At 43.1% G+C, this 17,009-nt stretch overlaps 1 protein-coding gene across 1 annotated transcript in view; it reads right to left on the reverse strand.

Moving 5' to 3' along the window:
- Positions 1 to 17,009, reverse strand: part of adgrb2 (adhesion G protein-coupled receptor B2) — a 273,447-nt gene that overhangs the window by 51,759 nt on the left and 204,679 nt on the right. Inside the window, exons 18-20 of the mRNA XM_050035088.1 lie at positions 4,069 to 4,172; positions 3,583 to 3,685; positions 2,935 to 3,085 (exon numbers count right to left, since the gene is read on the reverse strand). Of these exons, the coding sequence (XP_049891045.1) occupies positions 2,935 to 3,085; positions 3,583 to 3,685; positions 4,069 to 4,172 (358 nt within the window). The remainder of the gene's footprint in view (positions 1 to 2,934; positions 3,086 to 3,582; positions 3,686 to 4,068; positions 4,173 to 17,009) is intronic.

The following is a 17,009-nucleotide window of genomic DNA, read 5'->3' on the forward strand; positions in this document are numbered from 1 at the left end:
AAACGAGAGGAAGACAGAGTGAGCGTCACAGAGCGTGTGCCAGAAAAAAGAAGGAAATATGCTGGGTCCCGTAATGAGCTTGGCTCTGAAATATTCATGTAATTAACAAAGCTGTGATTATGGCTGCAAATGAAAAGCAATTAGAAAAAGTCACATTAACATTAACAAATAAGATGGTGGGGAGCCAGGCCGGTCCACTAACCAGCGTGCGCAAAGTTTCAATTAGACAATGACAACATCAATCTGGCGTTTACCAATACATAATACAGTAAACACACACCTATATGTTATGCATGCATTCTCTGCTGCTAATCTAACACGGATCCAGTCACATCCCAAATCTCCTGTTTCCATGGCAACTGATTTCAATCACATAATTTGGGGAGAAAATTGCAAAAATGGACGTGAGGAGGATAAGCTGTTTGATCCCCTCCACTCTGCTCGACTGTTTCATGCATTTCATTTGCGTTTGTAAGTATAGTGCATAATTATATGGCTGCAACGGAATACTCACACACACCCACACACACACCCACACACACACACACACACACACACATACACAGAGTTAGTATCTCTCTATCTGTGACTGTACAACAATCTATACATTCTCCCTCCTCTGTATCAGGTAAGGGCATCAGTAACTTGGGAGATTAGACTGGTGGGATCAATATCAAGTGAAATGAACAGACGGTGTGTGTGTGTGTGTGTGTGTGTGTGTGTGTGTGCGCTGTGATGGTGTTAGAGGCTGTGGTTGTAATTTCTAGGGCTATCTCAAAGCATCTTGCCAGTGTTATGCAGATGTTATCTTTGGTTTTGATTATCCTCGAACATCCCTGGTGCCTATTGTGAGGACAGGACAACAGAGTGACAGGGAAGGTGAATGGCACAGAGGTGATGTGCAGCAGAATGGCACAAAGGAGTGAGATTATCTTTGCTCTGAATGTCTACTGCAAACCTTTGTGAGTGTGTGCGCATCTCAAAATTCATGGGGACCTGTCTTGCTTTTCCTTGTTTTCTGTGATACATTTAATGTTACAGTGTCGGACGTTCATATCAGACGTGGCCAAAGTTTTAGGTTTCAGATTGTTCGGATGCTGTTTCCGACAGTGTTTTCTACTTTTCAGGCACGATGATGTCAGCTCATGACCGATTCCTCTATAAGGTCATCTGCTCCAGGCACACTACTGCAAGTGTTTACATTATGTAGCCCACACTGCTACATGTAGCTCCATGCTAACGCCAGGGAAACATGCAATCTTGAATACAGATTTTGTTGATTGCTCTCTGTTTTCGGATCAGTGACGATGCAGGGACGCCAAGATGCAGGAGAAAACTCTAAACAATCACAGCAGACTGGGCATTTTTGGGAAGGGTGCTTAAAGAGACAGGCGCCAAAACAAAGCGTCTCAGACAGACGGTAAATACAGGTGTTCTAACACAGACAGCATGAGGAAAATAAAGTATTTTTTGACTATTAAATCCTCAAATAAGTGTGAATCTGAAAATAGGCATAATATGTTCCCTTCAAGATTACATTAGAAACTGTAATGGATGTCTTTCAGGAAATTGAGTCCTTGAAGCAGCAAATAATAGTATACAGCAAAGAAAAATGGGATAGAAATGAGAGCAGAGCCAATGAAGGTTATTAAGCATAATGCAGCCAACACTTTGAACACCACAACATAATAATCTGTTACATTTTCAGGTAAAAAAAAAAAGAAAAAAAAGGAGCCTGTCTCGCTGCTCTCCATCACAAATTCGAGTCACACAACAGTGGTTCAATCAGCATCCAATTCATGAACAGCGTCTTAATTTTCTCGGCTGAAAATCTTCTGGCACACAGAGACGGTTCACATTCCCAGCAACAGCGACGGCAGAACACATTAGCTCCTACGTGTTACAGTGAATGCCACTATGATGCTGAATAGTCTCTTTAAAAATGCAGTAACTAAGGAAATTCAGGCCATTTACATACAATCTGTAATGGCAAAAATGACTAACATCATCTCACATCAGTAGCATACAATACCAAGTACTTAGCTGTAGATGTTGATGGTCGTGGCCAGACAAACTTAATGAAGTAACTGAGTGTGTGCGCTTAAATCAGTCTTCTCTCTACCACGCTACACCCGCCAACCAAAGAAAGGAACAAAAGCGTCAAAGAAAGTGTGCATCTACTCATGGACAAGAGGCTCGTGCTCTTGACTGCACGAGATGTACGCATTTATGGCACCCTTCTTGGCTTGCTGTATTGTAAGGTAGCTCAGATTAGCTACCAGTATTGAACAATTAGTTAGACTATTATTGATGCCAAGCTACACCTGCCAACTGGATCACCGCTTAAAAGGAAGCAGGAAGCGTGCATCTACCCATGGACAAGAGGCTCGTGCTCTTGACTGCACGAGATGTACGCATTTATGGCACCCTTCTTGGCTTGCTGTATTGTAAGCTAGCTCAGGTGAGCTACCGGTATTGAACAATTAGTTAGACTATTATTGTTGCTATTTCCTTATGCGCAGTGATAGGCAGCGATTGGCAGGTGTAGTTTGGTAGAAAGAAAATAGTTCCTATATGAAACTGATCACAACAAGGTCCGAGGATTATCTTGCTTTACTGGGTCATGATTTCTAGAATGACACATTGCTGTTGAGTTCTTTAAATGCATTTTTGGCACAAGTTTAATCTAGTTCCAATATATCGGAGAGAAGGCAGACATCTCCACTGCTGATATCTCCAACACTCCGCAACTCACACCAAAACAATCTAGACTGATAAACAGCACTACAGTAAGAGGAAAAACTTATTTTTGATGTGGGGGTGACCTGTCCCTTTAATTTTGTCAACATAAAAAGTAACCTTTAAAAAACGGTTACGACTGTTTGACTTAATTTATTACAATTCCCATCATGAAATGAGGACTCGAGTGCTCACCCCAGCCGAGGCACAGAAAACGCTTGCGAATGAGTCGTGACCTCATTTTGCCAATGACAGCCAGATAGGACTGCCACGCCTCCGTCAGCACCCAGCAGAAGGACGCCAAGAAGAAGAAGTGCAGGAAGGCGGCCGTCACAGTACAGAGGCCCTGAAGAGAGAGAGAGAGAGAGAAAGTCAAGGAAAAAACTGTTGGAGATATTTTACAAAAAGTAAAATAAATAAAAATAATAAAAAAGGTCGTTTTGTGAGAGGTGTCATAATGAATCATCTCCTAGGACTATTCAGCAGAGGAAAATGAAACCTCCGCAAAATAAAGAGGACAAAGGGAAAAAGGGAGTCTGATAAAGCACATATTGTTAAGAAGAATAGGAGTTCAACCTGGCTCTGCTGTGTGCCTCAGTTTGATCGATACTGACCACTACACAGTGCAGTCTTGCTTAGTCAGAGTACCCGGAGTGCTGTGTGCCAAGTCAGCCTGCCACTTTGAGAGCTCCACTGTGTGAACACTTTTGTTTTATAAAAAGCCTGGCCAGGAGCACTATTACTGGAATCATAAACGTGTTGACAGGGTTTACTGTGGAAATCCAGTTGCAGTGTGTGGGAATAGAATTTTCTTTCGCTTTTTATCTGTGCACAGCGCCTTACCTTGCTAAGCGTTTGAGATTGTCCCACCAAAATCAATAAGTTGGAGGCCAAGATGGAGAGGCAGAAATTCACCAAGATGATGGATCTCTCCGATCGTATGTACCTACAGCGCAGAAGGGGCGAGAGAAAGTGACAGAGACTGAGAGAGGAGACGGGCATGTGAGATAAGTATTAATGACAGATTGACGGACTGAACAGCATCTTTTTGGACATTGGACAGAGTCATTAACTTGATTTTACCATCTGTCATGTGTGCTACCAAAAACTAATCACCACCCCCCTGCTGTAGTTGAACCATTTGTTCCTTATTAGGCCTCATTGGAGTTTTGGCACAGCAGAGGACACACACAAACTAGACTTTTTATGTATTGGTAGGAGCCTGAATAGTGAGAAATATCCACACTGTGTACACAGGGGGCAGGGGACACAGGGGACAAGTGAGCATAAAGACAGGCATGACACCATTAAATACGTATTTGTGTGTACCTCCAGAAGGCAGCGTAGATTAGCAGCAGGATGAGCAGAGCAGTGCAGGAGACCCCACACCCCACCATGAGGGGCACAGAGGGCATGCTGGTAGGACCCATATCCTGAGGAGGGTGAAGAGAAGGGAAGAGAGGGGACAGAGAGGGGAAAGAGGATGTTAATAATCACTGCAAGGCATCAGCCCACACATGTACCTTGCTTAATAAACCTTGATGTTTTCTTTTCTTGACAAAATGACATCGTATTTTATTACACCAAAGAAAAAAAAAATGCACAAGTTATTTTAAGTCACAGTGAAATGGCAGAACATAGGCGTAGATTTTGGAGGGGACACAGGGCACAAATCCCCTTCAGTATTCAGAACACATGCGTTTGTCCCTGCCAATGAGAACATGAAAGAAGCAGAGAACTTTTATTATTTCCACAGACTGCTAGAGGGCGACTCGTAGATGTAACATTGCTTCCCGTAAAATAGGCGGTGGCAACGGTTGCAATCTGCTATGAAACAGAAAGAAGAGGCGACCATGCTTGATTAAAGCAGCAAGTCCCGTGACATTTCCACCATAAACTGATGCAGAAAAAGCACAACTTGGTGCACAAATATTCACCAGAATGCAGGACATGAATTGTTTGACACTCAAAATTTCTAGGGGGAAGGACCTCCAGACTCCTCACATAACACGTACCCCTCCAGACATTCAAACAAAACCTACACCCTTGTGGAGTATCTTAAGCTCAGCACACACCTCCGACTATTATATCGATCTGCTACCTATTATGATCCACTGACTTACTTAAGTGCAGCTTGGCAACTCATCCAAAATCACATTTGATTGAATCCATTTATGTCCCAATGTTCAAGGTGAGAGGTTTGATATATACTAGAGCATAAACAATGAGATAACTGAACAAGTAACACAGGAACACAAGACTAGAAGAGTGTCTTAATACTGGCTTTGTAACCCTGCAACACAGTGCCTTACACGGATGAGATGCCCCTGGGCATTGCTATGAACATACATGTTTCTATAGAACTATAAGGTTGCTATAGGGTTATATATGACCTCCTAGACCTCTCTAACCCTCCTCCACCTCTCTTATTCTGCTTGGGTGCAAAAATGCATGAACTTGGGGTAGAGGGGACTGCACAATCACACCAAGAAAACTGAATTAAGCCAGGCTGTTTTCCGTCAGAGCATCACATCAACAGAATTCAGCACCACAATCAGTCCCCATCATATTGTTCTTTAAGTGTAATGATAAAGGTATACTTTGAAGGATTGTCTGTTACTGTCTGTAAACACATTCGGCAGCTAAAGTGAAAGTAAAAACCAGCCAAGTTTGGTGTTTCGTCTCACTATATTTGAGTTTTTTGAGCATTGTGCTTCTTGTACGTACGTTGCTTATGGTCTGACCTCACCTGAGCGCTAAGGGGGATACGCGCCCATAAACTCCTTGGACACAGAAAATAAGAAGAAAATCCATTCAAAGAGGAGAGTCTCTGACAGAAAATACACCACCACACACCTCTGGTGGGTCATAAGTGAGGATTGATAGGGATTACTTGTGTGTTCGGCTATACATTTTCGCTCTAGCAAAAGTTCAGTCAGGAAGACAATACTTTTTATGCTCAGGCTCTAAGTTATCTTTCTCACCCTGACGTTCACTCCTTGCATGTATGCTCACTTACTGTATCTAGATGTCATTGTCTGGGTGGGTCAATTGAGTCATCAGCTGATTCACAATCAACCAATAGCACAGCAACACACCTTCTCTGTCAGCCTATCATCTTACTGCTCCTCATTTTAAATGTGGTTCTTTCTCTGCCGTAGTTCTTTCTTGCTGCCGTCATGTGTGCCGTCCACCTCCCCATCACCACCCAGTCTTCACGGATTCATCAGCCTCATACGCCTCACAGTCAGCAGCCTCAGAGTCATTAGCCACCACCACCACCACCACCACCACCACCGACACACCTTCTTTCAGCCTATCATGTTACTGCTCCTCATTTTAAATATAGTTCTTTCTCTGCCATAGTTCTTTCTTGCTGTCGTCATGCGCGTCCTCCACCTCCCCATCACCACCCAGTCTTTCCGGATTCATCAGCCTCATCTGCCTCAGCAGTCAGCAGCCTCAGAGTCGTCAGCCAGCATCACCACCACCAGTGTTCGGACTCCATGGGGGGATTCATTCTGCTGCCACTCAGAAGTCCCTCGATCGCAAGACATCTCCCTCTGGTGTGCAAGCGCCAAAGACTTCTGTTTAGTCTTAATCAGCACAAATCATCTGTTAATCTGTACACTCATATTCTGTATTAAATACTATCCTTACTTCACTCTCCTGTCTCTCCCGATTGAAATGACTATTTGGGGAATAACGATGACAACACTGATGCTACTTATATCCAACTTTAACATGGCAGTACTTATACTGTACCTGTACCAACATCAGGCAAAGGGACTGCTAAATAAAAACTAGCCTTACCGCTAATTCGGATGAATTTGTTTGAATGCTGATGAATGTATATCGTCCTGTTTCCAAAAAAATTCTGACTCTAGTGTAATGCAAGCAGCAACAAGCTAAAATATTTACATGACCAACAGCTTGATTGGTCAAATGTAGGTTGGATCCATGTTTACTGTCATATCTAGGGTGATACACAGGATCAGCGTGCTAAAAAGGTATACGAGTCTATAGATAGATAAATAGATTGATGTGTGAGGGAGAGCGATAACTGATTGGAATAAATCCTGTTAGATTCTTTACCTTCATAGATTAAAGTAATTGTTGGCACCCTTCCTGCTTTGCACTTACAGTATCTATTAACTCCTGCACTTCCTTAGTTGTAATCCCTTTGGTAGCCCCTTTTAATTGCTCCTGCTGATTACATGCAATTAAGTCTGTTAGATGGAGCTGGATAATAACACATAATTACACTAATCTGAAAGTTCCTATTTGTTCAAAGTGTCTTGACCAATTTGATGTCACCTATCCAACTTTTCCGAGCGTCACCTACAAACCTTCTAATTATAATTATAATTTCAATTTACTGGTACCCACTCTGAGACATGAGGACGTATTTAGGTAACCAAAACACTGTCGAGGTAGAGAATGCTGACTGGGAGCCTGCTGTGCACCTATTTACACCCATTGTATAATTTGGCATGCACAAGGGTAAAAGCACTAGACCATAGCGCATAATTAAGAGATTTAGGTCATGATGTACAGAGGACCTCGGCTTTGCCTCTCTCCTGAGGTGTGCCTTTGAAAGGATGAGGAACAGACAAATGAAGCTGTGTGGAGAGTGTACACCCCGCCGTGTCCCAAATGGGCTTAATGTTTGGCCTGCTTTTAAGTTCTCAATCACACAATTTACCTCAATTTACCTCCTGGGGTGGCGAGCCTTCCCTTTCATCCCAAAGATTTATCACTGTACACTCATTCTGCACAAGGTGTCTTTCATAGCAAATAAAGTACATACTCGCACACAGAGGCATGTCCAGGCAGATGTGCCAAATAATTGAAAGTCTGTGTTTAAGCTGCGTGAATGTTCGTGTGTGTCTATTCACGATGAGCCGAAGGCAGAGGAGGAAGGCAAGAGAGAGGACTTTAAGAGGAATAAAGAACGCAAACTGAAAAGAAGGAGTAGGAGAGAACTTCAGAGAGAGATGGAGTGGGAAGAGTTAAGGACAACTAAGAGAAAGCAAAGAGTAGGAGGCGGATGAAATAGATAGAGAGAAAAGAAAACGAGAGTCAAAGCGCCTCTTTTAGTGGTTTTCCCTGGCCCATCAAAGGAAGCCAATTTCTCCAGAGGAAAGTGGAATAGGCTGGAATACCAATACGGCATGCACACACAAAGACACTGGGAGGAGAATGGAGGTGAAACATAATCAAAACCGCCTCATAAGAAAGAAGAGACCCACAAGAAAAAGAAAAAAAAGTGAACAAGGGGATATGACAGGCATCTGCTTCTGCAAAAAAGGAAAGGCCTACGAGGAGAGTGGGAGACAACAGAGACTCGGTGCGTTTGATATTACGTCGAGAGGAAGGTCAAAGGATATGCAGGCATTTGTGTGGAGGTGGAGGATACATGGGGAATGACGAGAACACGTACTCACGCACCCCGATTGAATTTCCTTTTCTTCCTCTGTCTCTTTTAGTTTGTCTTAAATTAGCCGCCACCAGACAAGTAATAGAACTTACACTCTTACTTGTAATTTACTCAATATACATCCACAAATTGTCCCTCTGCTCTTCATTTTGTCAATTTGTCTAATAGTGTTTTCTTAATTGGTACGGTTGGGTTAAGTGTGCGTGATAAGATTAGGCGTCTAATTTCATAATGTGAAAGGATGCTACAAAGGAGGAAATGAGAAAAAAAAAAAAGAGGAAACACCCACACAAACAGACACACGAATACAACACATCAGGCCCGGGGCTACAGTGTCACACAAATAAATGCCCTGCTCTAAATAGGTATAGTGATATTATGTGGATGGGGTTGTGTTTTGTGTGTGTGCAGTGTGTGTGTGAGATGAGAGAAAAGCACACACTGAGAGGGAGAGAGTACAGATTAGAAAGAGTGTGCTGAGGCTCTGCTGTATATGGCCAGGCTCCCCTGGGCAGCTTGGCTACCATGTGATGGAGAAGATAGCTATTTTCAGCTCAGGAAGTTTAACCTACTTATCTCTTCACACTGACACTCCTCCTCCCTCCACTCCTACCTTTCCTGCTACCAGCCTCCTCCTTCCCTTTCTCTCCTCTCTCTGTGACTCCCACTGTCCTCCCCACAATCCCCCTACCTTTACCACTTACTCACTTCTCAGCGGTGGGTCCCTCAAATTCTCCTCTTTCATTCCATGTCCATGTGTACCTCACTGACTATTTTCCACTAACTCTTCCAATCCCTTCCTAATTGAAAGAAGAATGTCCAGTGCTGAGATTACAGAATACCACACCTGTTTAAGGCAACTTGTATTGAGTGTGTATCTCTGTATTATTATTACGAGTCTATTCATTTGGGAGACAGTCCTCCCCCCAAAAATGACACCATAGGTCGTTTGTTCAAGGAGCTAATTACTACCCATACTTTTGTTTAGTGTAGGCAGCGACCTCTCATGGCTGTAGTAGTTATGACGGGAGCAAAGAAGAAAGCTGTAGTAGAAAGAGCGATAAAGTCCAAGTTGGAAGGTGGCCGGAGTGGTTGGATGGGTCAAAAAACCCAGGACTTTTACCATGTCAAATTTAAATGCAACATTCTAAGTTGCGCACATACTTAACATCAAGTTACGTACTTAACCTAATGTCGTCACGTAACATTACATTGTCATTGCCCCCTCTAGGGGCGCTAAATTAGGAAACACTCCCGTAGGTCATATCAGGGGGTAGGAACAAACAGCATATGTGGTCGTTTGGATTGGAGAACGTGTTGCATGTGGCGTAGTGTATTTTTAGTGTGTCTCATATAGTCGTCACATATTAGCTGCTTTCTGTACATTGGTCCTTGAAAACTCTTTAGAAACATCCAAAAAAGGCAAGACTTTTGTCATTGCCTTTGAAATCAGCTTTTATGACTGTTACATATATTAATATGAAAGTTCGGTTTGTCGACTTAATACGACTTTGTAAAGGCTAGTGGGACTGTGGTCATGGTTTAAACAAGACTAAGGGCCTGTCCCAGTACCCCCCCTTAGCCCTACCCCTACATTTGCGCGTTCCCGCAAGGGGTTGGGGTGTCCCAATTCCTTTTTGCGTGTAGGGGTAGGGGGCATAACGAGGGGTAGTAGGTATGAAACTAGTCCGATGCGGTGACGTAGTGAGTGGTGTCAAAATTCCTAGGGAAAGATTTCAATCCCTACCCATCGGTGCTTCATTTCGAGGGCCAAGGGGTAGTGGGCAAGGGCTAGGGGTAGGGCCAAGAGCTAAGGGGTAGTGGACAAGGGGGGGTATTGGGATTGGGCCTGAGTCTACAGCCATGCTAGCAGCTCTGTGGGGCACAGTTGCGCTTTGAGCTAGATGCTAATGAGGGCATACTGACATTCATAGTGTTTACCATGTCCACCATCCTAATTTAGCGCGTTAGCATGCTAACATTTGCTAATTAGCACTAGGCACCAAAGGAAAGCTAAGGCTGATGGGAACATCATAAGTTTTGCGAGAGAAAATCAATAGTTAAAGCTGCTATAATCAATATTTGTCAGTATGTATGTGAAAGGATTTGCTCGTCAAAAACAATACAGGCAAATATACCCTGACTTTGGAGTTCCTGTCAGCTCTACGGAGGCTTGCAGCTCATTGTTCTACAGCTGTTTTGCCTAATTCACCTTTCATCAGTGTTTATAGACAGAGCAAGCAGCTGTTTTTTTGAAGAAAAAATAGTCTATAAACACATTGCATGCTTCATGTGCTGCACAAAACACTAGACAGACAAGGTTAGCAAGTAGGTAGTGGAGCATTTAGCCACTGAAGAAGCCCATACAGACAGAGGACAAATGAAAAGAGAACCCCGAATAAAAGAGTCGAGAAAAATATCAAATGCTGATACTTCCATTCACCAGGGCCACCAGGCCATCACTGAATCGCTTGACGGATATAAACATAGTGTTAATATAATGCTCAGGACTTTACAGTCACCAGATCTCAACCCTGTTAAACACCTATGAGAATTTGGAGCAACATGAAAGACAATACTGTTATCTTCAAATCTATTTTTTGTACTATCTGTTGTACTCAAGTCTCTGTTGCAAAATAGATCTTCTTCTCAATGAGATTACCTGATTAAATAAAGGCTGTATATATAAATGAGAGAATATCTTGTGATCAATGGTGTTCATCCCTCCAATAGATTTCCACAGACTTAGCAAGAAGCACTGAAGCTGTTCTGGAGGCTTGTGACAGCCCGACTCCATACTAAGACACTTCATGTTGGGTTTTCCTTTAATTTGCTACCCATCTGTGTTTCCCTAAGGAATTGATGGGGTGGAAAAAAACGGCTAAAAGTGAGTGAATATTGGACGTACATTCATCAGGTGGACAGAAACTCAGCTGCAGTTGATTGCTAATGTTGCTCCATATTGCCTGGTTGTGTAAATAAGCAACTATTAGCCAACGCGTTTGCCTGTCAACTTAAAAGGCTGTAACAAATGTAGCCTAATAAATGCTGTGTTTACAGCTCTATCTGCGGCCGCTAAGTGGCAAAAAAAAAAATCAGTTGCTGCAGTCTCAGGCTCCGGATACTCTGTGAGACAGCTGTTTACATTTAGCACGTACATTTGTGTGCATTCATCATCGCTCACATGGTGAGGCACTTTTTGCAGAGTGTCTCATAGTCCCATGTAGGCTGTGAAAATGCTAATGGAATGCTAAATAATTCTCGACTAGATGGCATTTTCAAAATTCAGCTGTCATATGCTGCTTTTGTCACCACACAGGTACAGACATACAAACACACTCATACACACAAGCAGCACACTGTGCCTACTGCGGAGATGTAAAACTCTGCATCTTGCTAATCTAGTGTTCCTGCTATTCAGTTGCCTGTTTTGCTGTCATGGCACTAGGTAAATACTACCTGCGATATGCTTCAACTGAATCAATTCAGCAGAGCCTCGGGGTTCAACTTGACAGGCTCTGGCTTCAGTGGCCTCCAGACAAACCATAAGTCTGCTGTCAGTGTGTGACAACCTGGAGAGCTGACACAGTGACTTAAAATGTAAAGTCATCATATCAAGTGCTGGCCTTATCCTCAGGTATTTTACTGACTATCTGAGTTTTATACTGCTTGTTGAAGCCAAATGTAGAGTGTCCAAGCACCAAAAACAAGGCCTCCTGTGACGCGAAGTTCTAAATTAAAGCGTGGAGTGCCAAGATACACTTTCTCTTCTCAGCTACTGTCAAAACCATCTTGGCCAAATGGGAGATAGACTAAAACAGGCTCTTTTAGTTCACACAAACCTTATCAAAATATTAATTATAAGGTTACCAAAAGGGCATATTACCCTCTACTTTATGCCTTAGACAGAATTTGTATTACACAAAACAAGAAACAGAAGATCAGAGTCAAAATACATGCCCAAACTGTTCTTGACCCACTGTGTCTAATTCGGAAAGACGAAAAAATGCTATCGCAGCCAAAACAACACTTTCTACCGAGTTTTAAAAGATCTAATTACCAAGTAAATCTGTCACACCCACGCTCAGCCATTATGCATCTTCAGCCAGAGAAACACCACTAAATCATCTCACCTGTTTACTCGCTCATCATCTCCCCTGTCACTAACCAACCTTCAATTAATGCGACGAGGGATCCAAAGATTCTAATGCAATTCCATGTAGGGTCTCCTCATAAATTTTCGCAACCCTCATCTTTTAATTACGGTTGACAAGTGCGATATATTTGCATAATGTAACCTTGTAGCACTGCTCCATCTAGGGCAGGCCTTGTTTTCTTTCTGAACACTGCCTCCAGTTGAGTTAAAAAGTTAAAATACGAGCTGCCGTCTTGTGGCGCCTCAATCATCCCTGTCGTCCCTCCACAGTCAGATCAGGCACTTTGGCCATTAATTCTTAATAATAGACTCAGCTGTGAGATATTTTCACTCTGATTAGGTGCCAGTGAGCGCTAATGACGGCGGAGGAAACAGACTCAAGTAGACCCAATCATTTCATGAGAATGATGGCCAAGAGTAGTTTGCCTGGCAGGTAAAAGAAGCTGTGAGAAATCCCTTCGAGCCGAGGCAGGGATCACTTCACGTATTGTTCTCGCTTTGGTGCAGTAATTGCCTTATAAATGAGTTATGAAAATACGGAAGGCACCCCCACCCTCTCATCCCAGGCAGTGTGTAGGTGTTTGTTTGTGTATTCATCCACACTGACTGGATCAAGGTCTCAGCTGCTGTTTGAACCACTGACCTTCTCGCTCGCATTTCTGGTTACCCGCTTAGGCAAGCACGAGCCATGAATCCCACTGTTATGAACACAAGTTTGAGAGAGGCGCTTGGAAACTGTGATCAATTCCCGTGTCATCACAACTAGGACAGCGGCCTTATGTGCTGACAAAACCGAACCAAAGAGGTATAACTCACTTCATTAACTTGAGGCACAAAATGTTAAACTGACTTTTATAAAGCCAATACCTCCTTCAACTCCAAATCCCATGATCCCTATGAGCGTGGCGGAGGCAATGAGTCCAGACATATCCGTAGGGTTTGTGTTCCCACTGCAGTCATTTTGGGAATTAAGTGGCTTGGTTTATTGTATGGCTTCATGACCTCACTCAATCAACTCCTCTTTCTCCCTCTCTTGCCTCTGTTTCCCAACCTCTGTCTTGTGTCTGATAGTGAGGGTCTCTCTGTAGACGCACACACACACACACACACACACACACACACACACACACACACACAGCAGAATACACACATACACACACACACACATGGAAATCTCAGAGGCTATAGAAAGTAAACAGGATTAACTGGCTATCCCTCGCTCCACTGTAAACGGCCTGTAATGGCAGCACTGCTTCTAAATCCCTCCATCTCTTTCTCTCCCCCTCCCTCCCTCCCTTTTCTATTAAACATGGAGGTTAATCCTCAACCCCCCCCTTGTCCCTAGCGTCGTGGCCCAGGATAAGCTGTCAGAGCTGGGCTGCTGATACTCAGCTCTGCTCCAACAGCCACACAGCCTGGACACAGCATACGAGAGTGTGTGTTTGAGTCTCTACGTGAGCATTTTTGTACGTGCACGCCAACATGTGTGTGTGCAAGGGTGTGTAAACGTGCTAACATCCATACCTAGTGGTCTGTGTTTGCATGTCTGGATGTGACTGGGTTTTTTATGGGTTGCCAAATTCAATCTGTCTCTCCCGCCTCTTTTATAGAATCCAATCTCCGCTGGAATAAAAAGCTAACTCTGGAGGACCCTAAAGCAACAAAGTGCACTCAGCGCGAGCCCCAGCAGCTCCCGACTGAGAGTCACCGACACAAACACACTGACCCATACCTCCCAGCCCTGAGTACCGGGTCTAATGGTGGAACCGGGGGTCTGAGTGATGAATCACTAATGACTAACACACTTCACAGATATCACGAATGTCAAAAAAGTCAATGTGTTTTCCCTCCTAGCCCTCTTTCACTCATCACAGCAGACCTGCTCACTGTGGAAAAAGCACAAAGTCAATAATGCTCAATTGGAAGAGGAGTCACAGGAACCAAAAATAGCGCCTGGAATGACCCGTTCAGCTTATAGGTCGCAGCCATCATGGTTTTCCATATAATGGGAATTAATGTTTTCCCAAGTTCTGTAAAAGGTTCCAGACCCCTGTGAAGTAATTCAAGCTTTGAGGAACAAAATAATGAATAACTGCAGTTATTCACCTGAAGGCCATCATCTTTCTGACCCTCTTTACACTTAATAAAAAAAGAAAGGGGAGGGAATATCCAGGGGAAATAAAATAATAACTCATGCAATATGACATAGAGATCCCTAGACCGCAGGTCCAGATTATCTAGATAAAAAGTATATTCAGCACCTATAGCATAGGCAGGGCGTCTTAAATTTAAAGGTGCAAGCAGTGTCACCCTTTCAGCTGTGTTGCTGGTGACATAAGCAAGGCAAGGTGCAACATGCTTATCCTAATTTGGATGGATTAAATGACTTGATCCAAGTGAAAGTTCAAGGCAGCTTGGAATGCTCCATCCAGTACCTTTGCTTTCCAGTAATACTCCCTGCTGTGTGACCTTTTGACATTGTTCGAATACTTTCTGCTTCACACGGACTTGAAACACTCTAGCCTGCTCCTTTTTTAAAGGTACACTGTGCAGGATTTTCCTAAAAAAACAATGTATAGATGCATACAAAAGCAATACCTCAATCCCAAATCCTCAATAATCACTTACGACCCACTAGGAGTGTGTGACGGTGTATTCTTCCTTTCCCTCTGCCTGTGTTTCCTTCTTATTTTGCTATGTTGGGGAGGTTCTTCCACATAACTAGGTTGTAACCAGGTGCCAGACTGTAAGCAGCATACATCTAAGCAGAGGCTATGCCAATCATGGCCACAGTGCCAAAGTGTTCTTCTTTATTACATTTTAAAAGGAGTCAATCTCCTTTGAGCCCAATGTGTTGTGAGTCCTGGTGAAACAGAAGCGTCTACAACATTCTTTGGATCCAGCACCTGGACATGAAAGACGTACATGTTTTTTGCACACCGACCACTCAAGTATTATCAAAGACAGAGTGCTGAATAGAAAAAGCATATGGAGAAAGACCATCCCCAATCATCACAAAGAGACAGACTTGTAAAGTTGGAGGAGCTACCATATTTCTGGCACCCTTGGTCCTGAAAGGGAATGTCCCATTCATTTTCTCTGGACAATGTTAAGTCACTTACAGTTGGGGCACTTCCATGGCTTGGACGGGCATGAATCTCTTCCGAATAGAGACACAAGTTAAACATGTCTGGTTCTTTGATAAAACTGTACAAGCCAATGCAAACAAAAACCTAAGGTGACGTTAACAATGACTCCTAAAGTGCATTTTGGTGCAAAACATACAATTTCCAAGCTTTAAATTGCACCATGTGCACCTTTAACAGTGATGACACCACCTGCAGCTTCAATAAACACACTTTTGGAATCTGGCTAAATTTGGCAGCTGTGATTGCCAACTGCAAGGAAGAAGAGTTTTAAATTTGGGAGAGCTCCAAGTTCTGATGACTGACCATTTCTTCACAGAAATGGCAGGTGAGGCTTAGGGGTGTTTTGAGCCAATCATGAAGCCTGAAAAATGAAAAAGAAACTGAAATAATTAAAACCCATAACATAAAAATAGAGGATTGTGATATTACCTGGTTGACACCTGTGTTTCTTTGTTGAGGAAGACTGACCACATCGTTAAAAGCAGAATTTAAATTGGGGAAAACTACTTTCAGAACCAGCAGCTCCTCTCGAATCACAGCTAACACTCATGGCCAAATGGCCCTTTGCTATTTTTACACATTGGGTCTTATTGTTTTTTCTCTTCACATGGCTTCGCACCCTCCAACAGGTGAAAACTACAGAAAACTGTATAATGAATAGCTCATTGTAAGCAATGCAAAGAGGCAGAGACATTTCACATTAAAATAAATCCATCAAATCTACCCATCCTGTTGTTTAAACAATCTAATTAATTAATTCATTTACAGTAAATATAGACTACACTTCCAAACCCTGCATAAACAACTGCATTACCACTTGGTTAAACTCAATAAGCACGCAGTGAAGCTGACAGCAACCTCACGCTACAAAGACGGAGTCTGTATAGCAGGTAAAAAAACTATCCTCATGCAGTTTAGAGTCCAGTCCACCTGACTTTGCAAAGTGTATTCGGAGCATGAGACGAAACAAAGACCCCATTTTCATATTTGATGCAGAGTGTATGTAAGGACAAAGACATTTTTAACAGCAATGCAACAGCAGAGGGTAAATGCACAGCACCACTGAGTGCTATATGGAGGCAATGTTTTACGCTGAAAAGGTTACACAGGGATAGATGTCCACAGAAGCCCACAGCTCTTTATCTCAGCGACACTGGTTGTTAATGCATTATTACTTAGTGCGGCTCTGCCTCTCTCTTTTTCTTCTTCTTCCCCTCTCACTTAGTTCTCCCTGCCAGCTGAGACCCAGCCTGCCTTTTCTGTTTGGTCGAACATTTCCTTCCTAAAATCCTCCATTCCTCACAATCACTCTCCATTTCCGTGACACCTGGAGTTACCCCGCGGTGCTTACTGGGGATCTGCTTTGCTGGCTCCATTTTCTACACTGAACCATTAAGAGAGAGGAAATCACACAAAAAGCCCTCCCATAGATTAAAGTGTGTGACAACAAATTAAGGCAAACTCCATCTCCTTACACACCCTTATTATTTAATGTAATCACTATCCCCATGGGCATTAGGTGCAA

The sequence above is a fragment of the Epinephelus moara genome, chromosome 22, assembly GCF_006386435.1.
Source record: "Epinephelus moara isolate mb chromosome 22, YSFRI_EMoa_1.0, whole genome shotgun sequence".
Taxonomy (NCBI): domain Eukaryota; kingdom Metazoa; phylum Chordata; class Actinopteri; order Perciformes; family Serranidae; genus Epinephelus; species Epinephelus moara.